The following is a 17549-nucleotide window of genomic DNA, read 5'->3' as shown; positions in this document are numbered from 1 at the left end:
ACTGCTGATTGTTCGAATATTTGAACTCAAATTTGCTAAAAAATGTGAGAAAAAGTGATTAAGTGATTGGTAATTTAAATTTCATGATCTGTTAATAACTTTATTGAGTGATTTTACTGTTTTTCGTTATAAAGCTTCCTTAAAAATTTATTCTCTTGACACTGTAGCACCATCTAGTTAGCACTTTTCGATGGACACTTTGCTTACACAAAGCTTGTCATCTTCCGATTTACACTCCATAGTATGTGTGGAGGGTAAATTGCAACTTTTCCCCAGTTATAGTTTGTCATCCCTCCCTATTCTCTCTACAATCCATAGTACATACAGCCTTCCTGACATTATCCGGCGCGCCGTGAGGCGCCGTCTACCCTTATCTGTCCACCTTAGCTTATCTGTGGCTATGTCATTGTCATGTCAAGTCAATTTGTCATGTCGTGTCCGCAAAGCGAAACGCAACAATTAAAATAATAGTAAATATTGAAATTATGACTTAAACTTTCTCGAAAAATGTGCACTGAAAAAGTTTACATACATTTATTGTGACCATGTTTAGTTACAATGTAAAATTTCTGACGAACGACGACTCCGTGCAAGTTAAAAATGGGGACTTTAAAAGTTACAAGTAAGTCACAACTCACTTCCTAAACAATGTTGGAAAGTTTCTGCCGTGTTTAACTTAGCGGTATTATATTTTAGGTATGAAACGAAGAAAAAAGCTGACGAGTCCGTGTATGATACTGCAAAGAGAAGTTTTTGCGAGAGACGGGGAGGGCACTGGAGTGCTGTTAAACCTCGACAAATTAAACAATTAGAGACTAAGTTTCGGGAGCGCTCTGCAGTCTTCTGCGACTGGTTAAATGACTGCCTGATCGTTATTGTATTCTCCTCTGGTGCCATCGCCTACCTGACTGTGAAACCCAACACATTGGATGTCACTCAGATTTTATTTGATAGATATGTTGTAGGAAAACTATCTGGACAAGCTGTTAGTGGAGGTTTGTTTCTATAAAATGTTCGATTTTCACCAATTCATCACAAACTTTGCAATTTTTACTCAAAATTACTAAGGGTTTGTCAAGTGATCTTCGTAGTAAACATTGAGATTTAAATCATTCTTTTAATAATATATATAATAGAAATTCATGGATTATTTAAAAGTTATGAAGCATCATAATAACCAAAATAGTATTAAAGAGAAAAAAATATTTATTCAAATGCACATTAACACAAATAAGGCAGTTAAAACACTCAAATAATGACCCTTAAAATAATGTTACTAATATTCTAACTCTGGCATATTTATGAATGTATAGTTTTTTTACTAAGCCTTTTGGAGAATTCAAGTAGCTAATTGATTTGTTACAATTCTTTGTGAATTTTGTAAAAAAATACTGTTAGAAACATAAAAAAGAAGATAATTTTATATCAACCCTGATAAGTAACATGCTTAGGACTTAAAAAGCATGATGAAGTCCCTGCTGCATTTGTAATTTTTATTATGTTCATTTATTAATAATCTTTGGACAAAAACATATAAATTACTCTCTACATGTAACTCTTCATGTATCAAATTTCTATTGCAGTTGCCTTTTGCAAATCTCATTTATTATTCACACACACTGACCGGACAGCAACACTACTGACATTTGGGAAGGGTATGCTGAGTGCTCAACCTTGTCGTATCAGAGACAGAGATCCCCACATACAAGTAAGATATGTTTATAACAATAAATAACGATATCAAAGTAGTTATTCAAAAATGAAATGTTTGTAATGTAATAAAATTAATTTAACATTGTAGAGTTTCAGTTAAGACACATACATTATAAAAAGCATCATCCTGACTGACTGACTCATTAATTTGTATTTAGACAAAAATTAAAAATTGATTTTGCAAAATTTACAGCAAAGCAACAGACACAAGCTGGGAAAGTAACAAAGAGTAAAAAAAAACCAATGGTTTTGACAAAATACTTATTTGCAGACCGTGGAACTTGGAGGATCCCGTCGCACTGAGCGAAGAGTGTCATGGTGCGAGACCCCCGCAGTCACAAGGGTGCTGGTGTGGGGCGCTGCCGCCGTGGAACCGGCGCCCTGGAGCCCTGTGCTCGAAGACCACGCCAATATGCACTTGTATCAGATAAAAGGGTAAATAAACAAATACAAATATTACGAGTTGCTTTACACTACCGCTTAAAGTGTCATGGTCTAAACTTAACTTAAGGGTTCTGTCTGCACGTATTCCTTGCGGCTCGTAATGTAGCGGTGACTGTTAATTTAATGCGCAAAAGTATAAAATTAGGTATTGTGGGGGGACTGAGTGATGCGCGTGTCAAGCGTAAGCTCTAGTAGGCGTGGGCGACTATCACATGTGTACATATATGTGTGTGTGTGTGTGTGTATGTGTTTGTTGTAGTTATCAACGCTCAGCGCTACACTTACGCGCCGCAGGTTGTAATCGCTTTTTTTTCCAATTTTGAACCGCAGATACGCTACACCAGATTGTTCGTCGTATGGTTTACTCACAAGGTTATTTGTGGGGTTATTTTTATCATTTGAAATTCTTGCAATTTTATTTTTATTACAGACAGCAAATGAATTTAATAGCATACCATCAACTGGAGAATGAGACGTTGTTGGCTGAGATCTCACGGAATAATGACAATGTTATTCATATTGTTGAGCAGACAGTGTGCCATAAGGTAAGAAAAGAAATACACCAACCACATAAAATAACTAATGGGGCTTTTTTCTAGTTGATGATGATGATGATGTGATCCTGTTATCCCTCACTAGGGACATAGGGCTCGTAGACTTTTCTAGTTAGCAACCTATATATTTTTAGAATGTTATTTATATAACTGAGGAACAAAAACAATGCACGGCCTGAGAATTTGCACCCTTATGTATGTATGTAAACTCTTTATTGTACAAAAGAAAATAAGCAAAACACAATTAAGTAATTTGTCATACTGCCCATTACTGGGATTTTTTGAGCTGGTCACGATTTTGAATGGGTACCACTATGGGGATTTTTTTATTTCAAAGTTTGTTAAAGGCAATTGGGTTTTTTTATTTTTTTTATTAATTTTTAACTTACTTCAAAAAAAATAAAGAAGAGGTCTGCACTTCGTCGTAATCTACATATGTAAACAAAAATAGTCTCCGCTAAACTCTGGCGCCATAAAGGGCCAAAAGTTGGCAAATAAAAACGGCAATACATATAAAATTTGGCATATAAAACGTCGATATGTTTTACGGCGTCCTTGATACCTATTGGACTTCCCCTAGCGTCCGTATCACTTTGTTTTGCCGTTATGGTGATTAGGTTTTACACGCCGTACTATGACAATATAAAATAAAGAAACATTGTTATTTTATGTTTTCCATTAAAGTGAATTTACGACCTGCATTGGCTGAATCATAAATCATAAAAATATTGAAGTTTCGCAAGGCGGCAGCTAGTTTAACAGCGCACCTTTACGTGCCCCTAATTTGTAAAGTTATGGACCTTTGTTTGTAAATGTTTTGTATTTCATTGTAAATTTTAAATTATGTTCAACGTTCATATTCAATTTCATGAAGTTCTATCTTTTTTCCAGAATTTTCTTAAAGAATAAGTATTTATTACTTTTCTTTTAAAAGACCTTACATCCTAGACAGGACGCCTACTAAAGTCGGGTCGCGGAGCGCTATGAATTTTGTACAATAAACTTTCACTATGTGTCTCTGTCACTTGCGCGTAAATATTGGCCGTCGCGCTTGCACACATGAATTTGTACGAATGCGACGTCAAATATTCACGCGCGTGTGACAAAGACAAGTAGTTAAGGTCATTGCGCGAAATTCTTGCTCCGCGGCCGTACTTTAGCAAAATTTTATCCCTTTCTTACATGGAAGCATTACGTATACCTAAAATATGTGAAAATTTTGCTCACGACGTCTAGCTTCCCGTTACTCCCCAGCGCGATACCACAACGCTCAACAGTAACAGTCATATTTTTAACGACTTCATTAGATCGTATTGTAAATTTAGAACGGTCGAATATTTGTGTACATTTATGTGGTCACTTATATCTGTACATCCTGTATATTCATTGACAACTTTCACATTTGTGAGGAAATTGCTATTCCAGACGGGTGTAACGTTATCATGGACGCAGCACGAGCTCCCCTCAGCGGCGTTGCGCGCAGCCCGCCTGTCCCCTTGCGAGGCGGCGACGCGCGCGCCGCTGCCGGCGCCGGGTCGCGCCGCGCGCCGGGCTCCGTGCGGCCGCCGGCTGCTCGCCGCCTGCATCGACGGCTCGCTGCATATCGTGCACGCCACCGCCGGACTCACGCACTCCACTAGGCTGGGATTCGTGAGTACACTGCAGCTAGTGACCGACTAAAGCTGCGCGTCCACTGCATCAGAGAGCGGACGGATTTGTTGCTTTGTATAGAGTTCTATGGTACTGCGTGCACTGGATCGTCATTTCTGCGCCGTAGAATTCGTGCCTATCGGTCCGATGCAGTGGACGCGCAGCTTAAATATTCTGCTTCGGCAAGTTTCGGCGCTAGGCACTTAAGCCGCTCGCCCACGGTGACTTTTTGTAGCGATGCAGTAGCGATGCTGTCGCGCGTTCGCATAGATACAGTCGAAATGCGGTCGCTAGCTGTACACTCGCCCACATAACCACGATTCAGTCGCGATGCTAACGCGCTACTGTCGCGCTTCACCCTCCCTCCCTTCACGATGTCGTCCGAAACCGTGGCGCGTTTGCATCGATACAGTCGCGATGCTGTAGCGCGTTGGCATCGCTTCTGTAGCGCGTTGCCAATGCGACTAACGTGCGTTAGTAGCGATGCTGTCGAGCATTTACAAAACGCGCGACAGCATCGGTACAAAAAGTCGCCGTGGGCGAGGGCCCTTACTTGTCCCACTACCGACAATAAACGAGAAGCGAGTAGAGCTAGAAACGAGTTGACGAGCAACAAAAAGCGAGTGCCCAGTTCCTATAGTTTTGTCGCCAGGCTATATAGGTTTGTACGAGCACGAAGGGCGATACAGTGCGCTTACACTGTAGACTAAAATGACGGCTGTTTGTGCTCTCGCCGTGAGTTCTGACTGCCAAGCGAGCATCGCTGAGCAAGTTTTATTTTTACCCGACTGCCCGAAGGAAGGTTATGTTTTTCGAGCGTTTGTATGTATGTAAAGTTTTTTGGTCATCGCTGCAGCCTAAACGGCTAGACGGATTTAACATATGAGGTGTCATTGGATTCGTCATAACTGTGGGAGTGACATAGGCTATATAATATTACAACAGTCGGGACCCATTAAAATCGTGACGCTCAAAAATTCCTAGTAATGGATCCCGACTGTTGAACTTTAAATTAGCTACTTAACAGAGTTCTAGACCACTAGACTTATTTTCTTCCTTTTAGTTTTTAAGGCAGTCGGGTTTTAAGATTTTTTAAATTTAGTGTTTTATAGCTTTGGTCGCTGCGATAAACTAGTTGATAGCTAAGCTTTTCCTCGCCAGCGGTAGAACAAGGGCCTTATAGTGTCGGATTCGGCAGAAAATTTGTTGAAACTAAGATCGAAACCGAAAGTGAGTTTGTGGATCTTCATGCAGGATTCGAAAGCAATTGGCATTCGACTGTATTTTTTTTATTCGACTGGATGGCAAACAAGCAAGTGGGTCTCCTGATTGTAAGAGATCACGACCGCCCATAGACACCTGCAACACCAGGGGGATTGCAGATGCGTTGCCAACCTAGAGGCCTAAGATGGGATACCTCAAGTGCCAGTAATTTCACCGGCTGTCTTAATCTCCACGCCGAAACACAACAGTGCAAGCATTGCTGCTTCACGGCAGGATTAGCGAGCAAGATGGTGTTAGCAATCCGGGCGGACCTTGCACAAGGTCCTACTAACTGCAAAATGGTTCCGTCGATATTCGACATCAAATAGAGTTGTCAATTGTATTTGATCTCGAATAATTAATTAATTATTATTATTGGGCAGGTGGCGACGGAGGTGTGGTGGTGTGGGGCGCTACTGGTGGCGGGCGAGGAGGGCGCGCGGCTGCAGTGCCTCGACCACGCGCTCGCCGCGCTGCCGCACCCCGCCGGCGCGCTGCTACTCGCACCCCACCTCAAGTAAACGCATTTAGTACAAACTAGAGTTTACCCGTGGCTTCGCACGCGTAAACTACTCGATCTGGTAGTCACAATTGAAATTCCGAGATTTTACAAAATTCCCCTGGGGAATCCCAAAATTTATATCGTGATCTTCATTGAGGTACAAAATTTCATGACTCTAAACCCAGTGGTTGAAATTTCAAGATTTTTTCCCTATCCCGTGGGAATTTCAGAATAAAAAGTAGCCTATGTGTTATTCCAGACGTCCAGCTATCTACACACCAAATTTCATCCAAATGCGTCCAACCGTTTTAGCGTGAAGGAGTAACAAACATACACACACACACACACACACACACACACACACACACACACACACACACACACACACACACACACACACACACACAAACTTTCACATTTATAATATAAGTAGGACTTTCATCAAACTTATTTAACAACGTTCAAACAGGCTCCTCTTGTTCACTCTGAGCATGTAAATTATGGGACTACTAGGTATACCTTGCGACTGAAAATTATCGGAATATAATTATAGGCCAATGGTTTTCTCGTAATTATACCACAATCGGAACATCAAATCACGCTAACAAACTACTTCAGTCTACTCGTGACCACGGCCACTGTAATGTGGTCGATATGTCGAGGTAATTATTACTCGTTTGTTAACGTCATATAAGTCCCGATTGAGGTATTAATTACGACTGAAATCACGAAACTTTTTAAGGTGGCCTTGCATTCATGTTTCTTTATTTGTAAGTCGTAGTTTCAAAAGTTGCGAACGTTTCGTTTTGTTTGACAATGGATGTTTGCTCTGGTGGTGGTTTACTAATTAAGCTTTGAGAATGAACTCGTAGAGAGTTCGAAACGTGTCAGTGTTTTGTGTGTTGTTTGTGAAGGATGGGCCCGTGTGGCATATGTAGTGTTTGATAGTTATTTTAGCACACTATGTTATTATTACTCTTGTGTTTGATATAGGGAGCCCCGCCGAATGCAGCTGCTGGCCACGAGAGCGGTTCAAGGCGGGCCGTTAGTGCTGGCGTCTTTTACCGGAGGACCGCTCGCGTTACTCCGCATCTTGCATCCGGAACTCATGACGGTATTCTATACTAGACTTCTATCTCTAAAACTATTATATCTATCTATTACTATTCTATCTCGAAAATCTATTAAAACACATAAAACACGTGCAGCAGGAGACATAAAGTGATAAGAAGGAAATAAACGCGGTACTGCTGAACTTATAATTATTTAGAAAAAATCCTTTCAATAAATGTTAAGTTTCTAGCTATTAGTACTTTAGGATGTGCTTTGTTTGACAAATTCAATAATTCAGTAACGTTTCTCTTTTATAAGTTTAGAAGATTGTTGTATAGAGAGTTACTTTTACGTTTATATTTTTTCTTTGGGTACAGTTGAGTCGTCTTAAGGGCCAATGACACTACGTCCTTACTTTTGTTTCGTTTTTTATTCCGTTTACAACAATATTAATTTGTCCCATTCCAGGCTTGGATCCGCTCCGGTCGGCCATCCAACGCAGTGTCCCTCCTTCGCGCCATGGACTGGGAAATATCCGGTCCCTCGTGCCTACGAGCGGCGACTATGCTAGTGGTAAATATAAATGAATATTGGCCATGATGTAAAGTTAAATTAAAGTTTCAACTATTATAACTAATGTATTTCATCTAATTTTCGATGTTGTGGCGACCTAGTGGTATGATGCCTCTCGAGCAGAGGGACGTGGTTTTGAACCCGGGTTCTTGGGGAGGGTGGAAACCTCGTGAGTTTTTCGCAATTTATGTGCGAAATTACATTTGAAATTTGTTTGTTTGTTTGTACTCTTTATTGTACAAAAAGGAAAAACAAAAAGATTACATAAAAAAGTAAGTGTGGTACAAGGGGATGTCATGCGCAACACAAGAACTACCTCAAGAAAGGTTCTCTAGCCTCTGCATCTCAACTCCACTCTCACCTTCATGCGGTGGACCCCGTTAAGTTGAGCAACCTTGAAGAAGATTGGGTTAAAACCCCAGTGGGACGCAAGGTCAACGAACAGAGAGAGACAGGGGGGCTGGCAGGGCGTCTAACGGTTTGCTAGTCTGGGAGTACTCAGAGAAGGAGTACTATCCTAGGGTTGGTAGCGGAGGAAATTTCTAGCAGAAATTCAACGGTAGCACCCATAGTCCTAGCAAGTTGGACTACTTCTCACTCACCAAGACGTCTTGGGCAAGCGGGTGAGTTACTATGCCTAACCCTTCAGAAATATCACGAAAACACAACGACGATCACTGTGGACCAGATCCCGATAGAAAGAGTGGAAAAGTATGTCTACCTGGGTCAGGAGTTAAGGATGGGGAAGGAAAATCGGCTCACCGAAATCGACCGACGTATGCGAAACTAGACTTTGCCCTTAAAATGAAAATCACAGCAGAACAAAAGCAAGAATATTCAACCAATGTATTCTTCCAGTTCTCACATATGGAGCAGAAACTTGGGTCTTTACTAAAGAGTGTATACACAAAGTACAGGTAGCCAAAAGAGCAGTGGAGAGGAAGCTGGTGGGAATAACGCTGAGGGATCGAAAAACAAATAAGTGGCTTAGGGAGCAAAGTGGTGTCGCAGACGCTGTTCATCGAATAGCTACCCTGAAGTGACAATGGGCGGGCCACTTCGCTCGAAAGCACGACGCGTGGTGCAGGAAAACCTTGGAATGGAGACCCTGGGGCGCGACCCGCCCGAGAGGACGTCCGCAGATGAGATGGAAGGATGACATCAAGTGAATAGCCGGGTCAAACTGGCACAGAACAGAGAGAAGTGGAGAAAGCTGAAGGAGGCCTACACCAAAATGGTAGAAAATGGCTGAAGAAGACGATGAAGAAGAAAAAAGTAAAGTCCAAACCGCACTAAACACAACATTCGCATCTAAATAAAAGCTGTAAACAGTATCTCAAAGTATCTCCATGCCTAATTTAATTTCATGTATGTATGTAAACTCTTTATTGCACATAAAAATAAAAATGCAAATACACAGAACTATCATGTATGTATGTACTAGCTTTTGCCCGCGGCTTCGTCCGCGTGGAATCGCGCGTTTATCGCGCGCTGTTCCATCGGGAACTGTGCATTTTGCTTTGATAAAAAGTAGCCTATGTCACTCTCCGGCCCATAAACTATCTTTGTGCCAAAAATCACGTTAATTCGTCGCTCTGTTTCGACGTGAAAGACGGACAAACATGCAAACACACACACTTTCACATTTATAATATTAGGTATGTGTGTAAACTCTTTATTGTACAAAAGGAAAGAAACAAAATACAAATGGACAAACTTTGAGATAGGTACTTGTACAAAGGCGGCGGAAAGGTGTGTGGGGGGGGGATAATGGGGTAATAGTATATTAGTAATGAAGTTTTTTTGTTAATTTCAGGTTGGCGCTCGCGGCGCGGGGGCGGCGGGCGAGGCGCGGGCCCAGGCCGCCCTCGGCACGTACTTGGCGCCCTCGGCCAACACTGACGCGCGGTATGCACCCGCGGTACACGACCTGGCTAGGAACTTCTTCCACCACTTGCTGAGGTATGTCTCATAAACGTAACTGGGTAGTTTCTGACTAAAACCGCCAATTTCGGGGTTCGATCCCCGGCCGGGACAGATTTGTATGAATACGAATGTTTGTGCTCGGGTCTTGGATATTTAATATGTAATTAAGTGTGTATTTATCTATATAAGTACCTAACTATGTTTATTCGTTGCCTATTATCCATAATACAAGCTGTACTTGGTTTGGGACTAGGTCAATTGGTGTAAATTAAAAAAATATTCTATTTAGTCCATCAGTTAGATTATCAGTAAATATTGGACACGTATTTTTCTTTCGGAACTATATTTTCTGTCGCTTAAATTTAGATTTGTCACTAAACTTCTATACCCTAATTATAATATCTATCCCTAAGAAATATATTAGTCATCATATTAATCAAAACTGTCTCTAAGTATGAATCATCAGATTAATGTAAACCTGTATCCTGAATTATAGTTTGATCATCAAATTCGATCACCGAAATAATAGACCTGTCACCTAATAAATAGATCAGTTCCTTAATTCGATGCTTCTACCTATTCTACTAAGACAGGTCTGGTTAGGTACGACGTCGAGCGAAGCGAGGAGTGTTAGGTAAAACCGCGACCCTCAGTGCGCGAGCCGAGCGAGCGAAGCGAGCGTGCCGCGGTAGCGGCCGGCGAAGTGCCAGAACCGATCATTTTTTTGCTAATACTTGTATGATAAGTACAAATGTTTGTAGTAGGTACTTGAGTCTTGGATGTCTGTATATATTTAAGTGTATATGTCTGTATGTCTAACCGTTGTTTAGCACCCATAGAATTGCTTAGTTTAGCCCATTGCTTAGTTTGGGGCTGGGTCAATTGGTGTAATTTGTTAGAGGATATTATTATTATTATTTCATTCATTGTATATCATTATCGTCAAATTTCAATTCAATTATTTGATGATCAATATTATTTTCCAGTGATTAAAATTATTTTTTAGGTAGCCATTTCTATATTGTTTGGTGATTCAGTTTTAGTGACACATCTATTATTTTGGAACCCAATATAATTATTTGATGATCAATATTTTTAAATAATATTTAGGTAACCGTTTTAATATTATTTGGTGATTCAATTTAGGTGACAAATCTACTATTTTAGGAACAAATATTATTTATTAGGTCGCCGAAAATGCATTTTTTAGGTGATCAATAAAATCATACCCTTTTTCTTTTGTCAGTCAACCAAGAAATTACAAAGATGAAGCGCGTCAAAGTTGGAGGGCGGAAGCCCGTGACGTCACGCGTGCTAAAAAGTGTCGCTCGGCGTGACGTCACGCGGAACGTTAACTGGCGTGTCTCATATTTTTGTTTATTTATTTGTACAATAAATAGTATAAATAGACACATACTACGCTTTGAAACAAAAATCCGATGATAAAACTTTGTAGTGATGTTTCAAAACATCATCTATAGCAGTGTTTTTCAACCTCTTTAGGGGGTCTCGGAGCCCCTATTAGTTGCTGGGAAAACTAATTCAGTTAAAAAATATTTGTTAAGAAAATCTTAACTAATTAATTATACCTATTTTTAACAAAATAAAAAAATGCACGAAAAAAAACAGCGAGTAGGGAAGTCGCGAAATATTTATTTATACGAAAGGGGTCATGTCATGAAAAAGGTTGAAAAACACTGATCTAGTGAAATATTCCGGGTGTATTTTAAAACACTATACGATTGGGCAGACGCGGGCGCTATGAGAAAGCTCTCAGTTTGTGCGTGGACCTGTCGTCGTGGGACCTGTGCTGCGACGCGCGCTGGGCGGCTCGGCGCGCGCGCCTGCCCGCGCTGGCCGCGGAGGCCGCCGCGCTGGCGCACCACACGGCGCGGCTGCCGCAGGTCGGTACACATACCAGTCGTCGCGGGACCTGTGCTGCGACGCGCGCTGGGCGGCTCGGCGCGCGCGCCTGCCGCGCTGGCCGCGGAGGCCGCCGCGCTGGCGCACCACACGGCGCGGCTGCCCGCAGGTCGGTACATACCAGTCGTCGCGGGACCTGTGCTGCGACGCGCGCTGGCGGCTCGGCGCGCGCGCCTGCCCGCGCTGGCCGCGGAGGCCGCCGCGCTGGCGCACCACACGGCGCGGCTGCCCGCAGGTCGGTACACATACCAGTCGTCGCGGGAGGCGCGCGCGCCTGCCCGCGCTGGCCGCGGAGCGCCGGCGCGCTGGTCGCACGCACGACGGCCGCGGCTGGCGCACCACACGGCGCGGCTGCCGCAGGTCGGTACACATACCAGTCGTCGCGGGACCTGTGCTGCGACGGCTGCCTGCCCGCGCTGGCCGCGGAGGCCGCCGCGCTGGCGCACCACACGGCGCGGCTGCCCGCAGGTCGGTACACATACCAGTCGTCGCGGGACCTGTGCTGCGACGCGCGCTGGGCGGCTCGGCGCGCGCGCCTGCCCGCGCTGGCCGCGGAGGCCGCCGCGCTGGCGCACCACACGGCGCGGCTGCCCGCAGGTCGGTACACATACCTGTCGTCGCGGTACAATAGACTCGTATGTAGACCGTACCAGTGGCGTGAAGATGTAGCAACTCGATTCCCAACAGGTTGTCTAAATTTTTACTTGACATACCAGCATCGTGAAAGTTTTAAAAATCCATATTACTTCTATTCCGATCTCTGCCTGCCATGCATATCAGAATAAAGTCCCAATTTACCTAACTCTACCAACACATTGGTCTTTCTGTTCTCAGAATCCGTCTGTTCCGAGTCGTGCTCGCAATGCAGCTCTTGCTCGGGCTCCGACGACGAGTCCAGCGCGTCCCGCGGCAGCCGCGCGCGCCCCCCTCCCTTGCCCCGCGTGCCCCTCCCCCTGCTCCCTGTCCCCCCCGCCCCTGACAACCCGCCCCCCGCGACGAGCATCCGCCCCAACCTCCACCAGTACCTTGAGAAAAACAACACCATATGGAACACAGATGTACGCGAAAAAAAATGGCCCAGCTTGGAAAACGTGCTCAAACAAAACGTGGAAGTGATACCGCGGCCGCTCGAGGACAAACTTGCGTCGGTCCACTTTAGACACCTGTTCCAAACAGAATTGAGGGAGGATGCTCCGAATATGTACCGGTACCACGGGAATTATAGGCCCGGCTCTGCTGGCGAACGGGCGGTGAAATTTGACAACGGAGCGTACGAGAGGTCGAATAGGCCGCCCGGGGAAAAGAATAAAGTCAAGTTCTCGGATACTGTCACGATAGCTGTTGTAGCAGCGGTAAGTATTGCTTTATTTTACAGCCTATCAAGCCGGACAATCCCACTATTTCCTTTTTGATCTGAGTCTGAAAACCCACGGAACCGATTGTACCGATTAGGGCCCATTGTTGTGCGTACATTCGGCAGACATATCCAACTTAGTCCCAGCTCAGCTTAGCAGTCTTGCCACTCACTTTTATATGTTTTTTTTGATGACCCTATTACTGTCGTTCCGTCCGTCTGTCTGTCTGTCTATCACAGGGCTGTATCCTGTATCTCGAGGACCGTAATAGACAGACAGCTGAAAATAAGTGTATTCGTATGGCCGCTACAACAAAAAAAAAATTGAAAACTAGCGGGTTCACATAACTACAAGAAACATCACCAGGGAACTTGGTGTGTGTTAAGTTCTCAGAAAAAAAAATCAGTAAGATATTAGTGTGCTTAGGAGATGAGCCATGAAGGAATTGCCTTAAAGCTCCCCCCCACAACTCCTAACTTTTAGTGGATTTGGACCCCATAAAATTAAACTTTTCGCTAGTAACTCTGGAGACGTTACCATGGCAACAAGCTACACTAAAAAGACCCAAAATCGTTCACCAGGAGCCACCGCCGTGCCCGGAGCCCGCGCGAGAACTGGCCGACAGCTTGCCGCTGTGCGCGCCCCACAACTACCTGGCGGCGTTCGCGCCGCACGCGCCCGCGCCCGCGCCGCCCCCGCCCGGTACCGCGCTCGACTACGTCGAAGTGTGACGCACGCACGACGCATGCGACTGCCGCACGGCACATGCCGCATGCCACAGCACGACGCATCTTCACCGCACCTCACTGCATGATCACAGCACATTTCGAATGTTTCCACAGCTGTAGCCCAATTTACACCGCGAACGGAGCGGACTCATTAATGACGAAGTTTAACTTATATAGACTAAGAACTTTCATGCAGCCGATCATTGTACGTGAAGGTGCGGCCACATGCTAGTCCCTCGACGCTCGTTTCCAGCGATAAATCTGGTCACGTGACCCTATTTTGAATTTCCCGCGACTCAAAAAAGCAACGTCAATTCGCCGCGTCGAACAGCAGCATCAAGATGGCTGCTTGCCCGAATGATCTTGGTCTTGGAAGCTGATTTCTTAACTTTTAGTGGCAGTCGTGGAAGTGGTACAAATAAAAGAAATTGGAGTGAATTAAAAAGTAATAACAGTGTTTTTTCCGAAATTGAAAAGGTTTTTTTTCCAGCGATAAAGCTCAACATTTTCAACTTTATCGCTATATGTCACGTGACCAGATTTGACGCTGGAAACGAGCGTCGAGCGACTGCATGTGGCCGCGCCTAGTCATTAATGAGTGAGTCCGCCCCGCTCGCGGTGAAAATTGGGCTTTATAATGTTAGACCGCACATTTTTTGCACAGTCAACTACAAAGAGATCGATGCGGCCAAAATTACAAAAATATGTAAGTAAACACAACTTTATTCATTTTATCAGGACGATCAGATAGCGAAGTGATAGTAAGAACCTGACTGTGAAGCTTGAGGTCCCAGGTTCGATCGCCGATCGGGGCAAATATTTGTATGAATAATACGAATGTTTGCTTTGGGTCTTAGGCGTTTAAGGCCGTGGAAACATATTTTTCACTTCTCATGCTCGTAAAGTTCGTGTTTATGCTGGATCTAGGCGACATAATATGACTTTTTATGCTCTAGTGCATAAAGTAAAGTCTTCGTCTAAGACCAAAACAATCAGGTGTAGACAGCCACAAACAAAGAAGTTTCTACATTTTGTAATACTTTTTAATTTATTTAAAACTAAAATCAATAAAAGTAAATATTTATAATTATATCAGCAATGCATAAAAAATAAAATGTACTTAGTAAGTGAACAATGTTTCCACTGTTGTTATTTCATCTCCTCGCAATCGATGTAAAAAGCAGAGTGTAAAACTCGAGCTTTAAGCCCATTTTCCCCTCGACGTGTCTATCCACCTTCGCCGTACCGGCTCGGATGGCTATATTAACGTCTCGGGTAAAATAGCTCGTTTTATGCTATCGTTGTACAATGTACTATTTGTAACTTTCGCCGTATCGAAATACTTGTAGCTGACTATGCTTATGACAATTAAGCGCGCACTAGACGGCCACGACCCACGTCCAGTGACCGCAACGACCAGATTAACTAAAGGAAGAAGAAGGGAACTTATGTTATAGGACATATGTGTGACTTTCCATCAAGTGAACTGCCTGCTCGTTGTCCGCTTCTTTAGTCAATCTGGTCGCGGTCGTGGGCGTCTAGTGCGCGAGGTGCGTTAAAGTTACTCTAAGTCAGTGTTTTTCAATCTGTGGCTCGCGACCCCCAGGGGTCTTAGTATCTTTAAAATACTTTCACTATTATTGTGTATGATTATTCAATGTTTGTCTTATCAACGTAAGATAATAGGTACAAATAACTGTAAGTTGACTAAAAAAACTTAATCCTCCTTAAATTATCAGTGACACCAACCGGCGCGCGCACACATTTAAGCCGCGCGATGTACTTTTGTTCGTAGCGAACATATTTATTCTCTTTTACTATAGCAAGAGGGTAAAGGAAGCTTTACGGCGGTAAACAGTAAAATTATTCAATAAAGCTCTTAACAGATCGCGAACGTTTTCTCACAGTAGTTATTTTAGGATATACCTATTTACTAAATTATTTGATACACTTGCTACTCTTAAGCTACTCTGGAGGAATTTATAACTGTTATTTACCGCTTGAAGCTGAACACTATTGCAACTTTTTCTCGTTATTGATTGTATAAGTTACCTCTACACTTCTTAGTTAAACGATTGTCTAAATGTTTGTGGTAACATGGAACAAGTCTTTCTATGAATGCTAGAAGTATGCAATTATAGCATTATATTATGTAATCATAGTAGGTAGTATGATAGCAAAGTTCCTGAGGAAAAGCATGCTCTTTGATTACAACATCTCTAGTAAAAGCTCGTTAAGTATGAAATCGAAAGTTACTCTGAAAATCGCGCACTATATCACCTTCCCTTCTACAAAACTCCACTCGTGCGGAGCCTGGCCGCGGTGCTAGTTACTTACACCGTGTTATTTGACACTGTTTTACTGCGCATAATATTTTTTTATAATTCATTAAAATCTTACACTACTGTAAAAGATCTAATCGAACGTACATACATACAGGGCTACAGATTATGAAAAACGACTTTATTTTATAGTATGTAAAGAAATTATTAATTTATTAATATGTAGTAAAAATTTACAAACTACTATTATTTAAAAGATCTGAACTGTTAATTTATTATATAAAATAAGACTGTGTATATAATTTTGTTAATTGGTTTGTTACAGAAAATGCTGCTCAAAAACCGCCTAAAATTAAAGTAGTTCATTTTGGTATGGTGTGAGCTGTGCCAACTATAATATTTTAAGGAGATTTATAATTACTATTTAGTATAATTGTTAGTAACGACTTGCACAATTTTATCCGTCCACTTAGTTAATAAGGAAATTATATGTTTATGTGTGTTTTACTTTTACTGGACTGTCAGCTGCAAAAGTAAATGTATGGTTGTGGTGCTCAAAATGAGCTACGAGTACACACCCTCTTGTTACTTTGAGAGTAGTGTAGTGTACGTCATTTTGAGCTCCAGAACTGCTCATTCACTTCTGCTGCAGATTACCTAATCTGTACAAAGTGTTTCAATAAATCGCAATATTCACTAATATTACGCACAATTATAGCCTAAATGTATCAGCATAGTCTTAATTTTGATATGGTGACACCAACATATTAACTCTTATAATGATTTAACTTTCCTTACAATATTTTTCTATCGTTGATAGGTTGTGAATTTTACAAGTTGAAATAAACCTTGTTTACCATAGTTATGCGTTTATTATTTTTAACAGACTTCAAAAAAAGCAGGTTATCAATTGTTTTTTTTTATGTTTGTTACCTCAAAACAGTCATTTATGAACCGGTTTGACATTTTTTTTTTCGTTCATATAGGAATGCTGTCCATTTGGTCCCATAAGCACCAAAACAGGATTTGATGATTGGATAAGGAAATCGATGGAACTCTTTAAATATTGTAGGGACGCGTATGGTAATTTATATATATTTAGTAGTAACTCTTGCATTTGCTCTTGAAAATCATCATTTCGTGAAGTGGAACTGTGGACCACCGGAGCTTCTCAATAACAAGTATTTCACGTGTTGAATTTCAATTACTTTAACACAGTTGCTAAGCTATTTATGCCCAACATAATGCATATGGTGAAATGGAACAGGTGGTGAAGCATCAGGACTCCGCAATGTCTCTGCATCAGAAACAGCAATCTTTCGTAAAAGATGACGAGCAGTTGACATGAAACTATTGTATCTTAGAGTGTTTACACTAAAAAGCGTGAAAAATATAGACTGTTTGTACCTATTGTATGGGCAATACAGATCTCGATTCCGATCGAGCTTACAATTAAAAAGTTCAGAATTTCTAAATTGATGTTTTTTGAACATTTACCATTTTTTATTCTACAATCTGGCATGATAACTTGTAGGTTCATTTGCTAAAGCATTGTTGAATGTTATACTCCAGACTAAGGCAGT

General features: G+C 42.3%; 1 protein-coding gene across 1 annotated transcript; it reads left to right on the top strand.

The window, feature by feature from the left end:
• Positions 1–408: 408 nt before the first annotated feature.
• Positions 409–16827, top strand: frtz (WD repeat-containing and planar cell polarity effector protein fritz). Its single transcript, XM_074093314.1, has 14 exons — positions 409–622; positions 697–995; positions 1584–1708; positions 1985–2148; positions 2588–2702; positions 4137–4361; positions 6008–6141; positions 7120–7240; positions 7648–7752; positions 9569–9714; positions 11429–11586; positions 12436–12953; positions 13538–13658; positions 16292–16827. Exons 1-14 carry the CDS (start codon positions 546–548, stop codon positions 16345–16347), a joined length of 2364 nt encoding a protein of 787 aa, XP_073949415.1. The 5' UTR covers positions 409–545; the 3' UTR covers positions 16348–16827.
• Positions 16828–17549: the final 722 nt, after the last annotated feature.

The sequence above is a fragment of the Choristoneura fumiferana genome, chromosome 10, assembly GCF_025370935.1.
Source record: "Choristoneura fumiferana chromosome 10, NRCan_CFum_1, whole genome shotgun sequence".
Classification (NCBI taxonomy): Eukaryota; Metazoa; Arthropoda; class Insecta; order Lepidoptera; family Tortricidae; genus Choristoneura; species Choristoneura fumiferana.
This window is presented reverse-complemented; position numbering and strand designations above follow the sequence as displayed.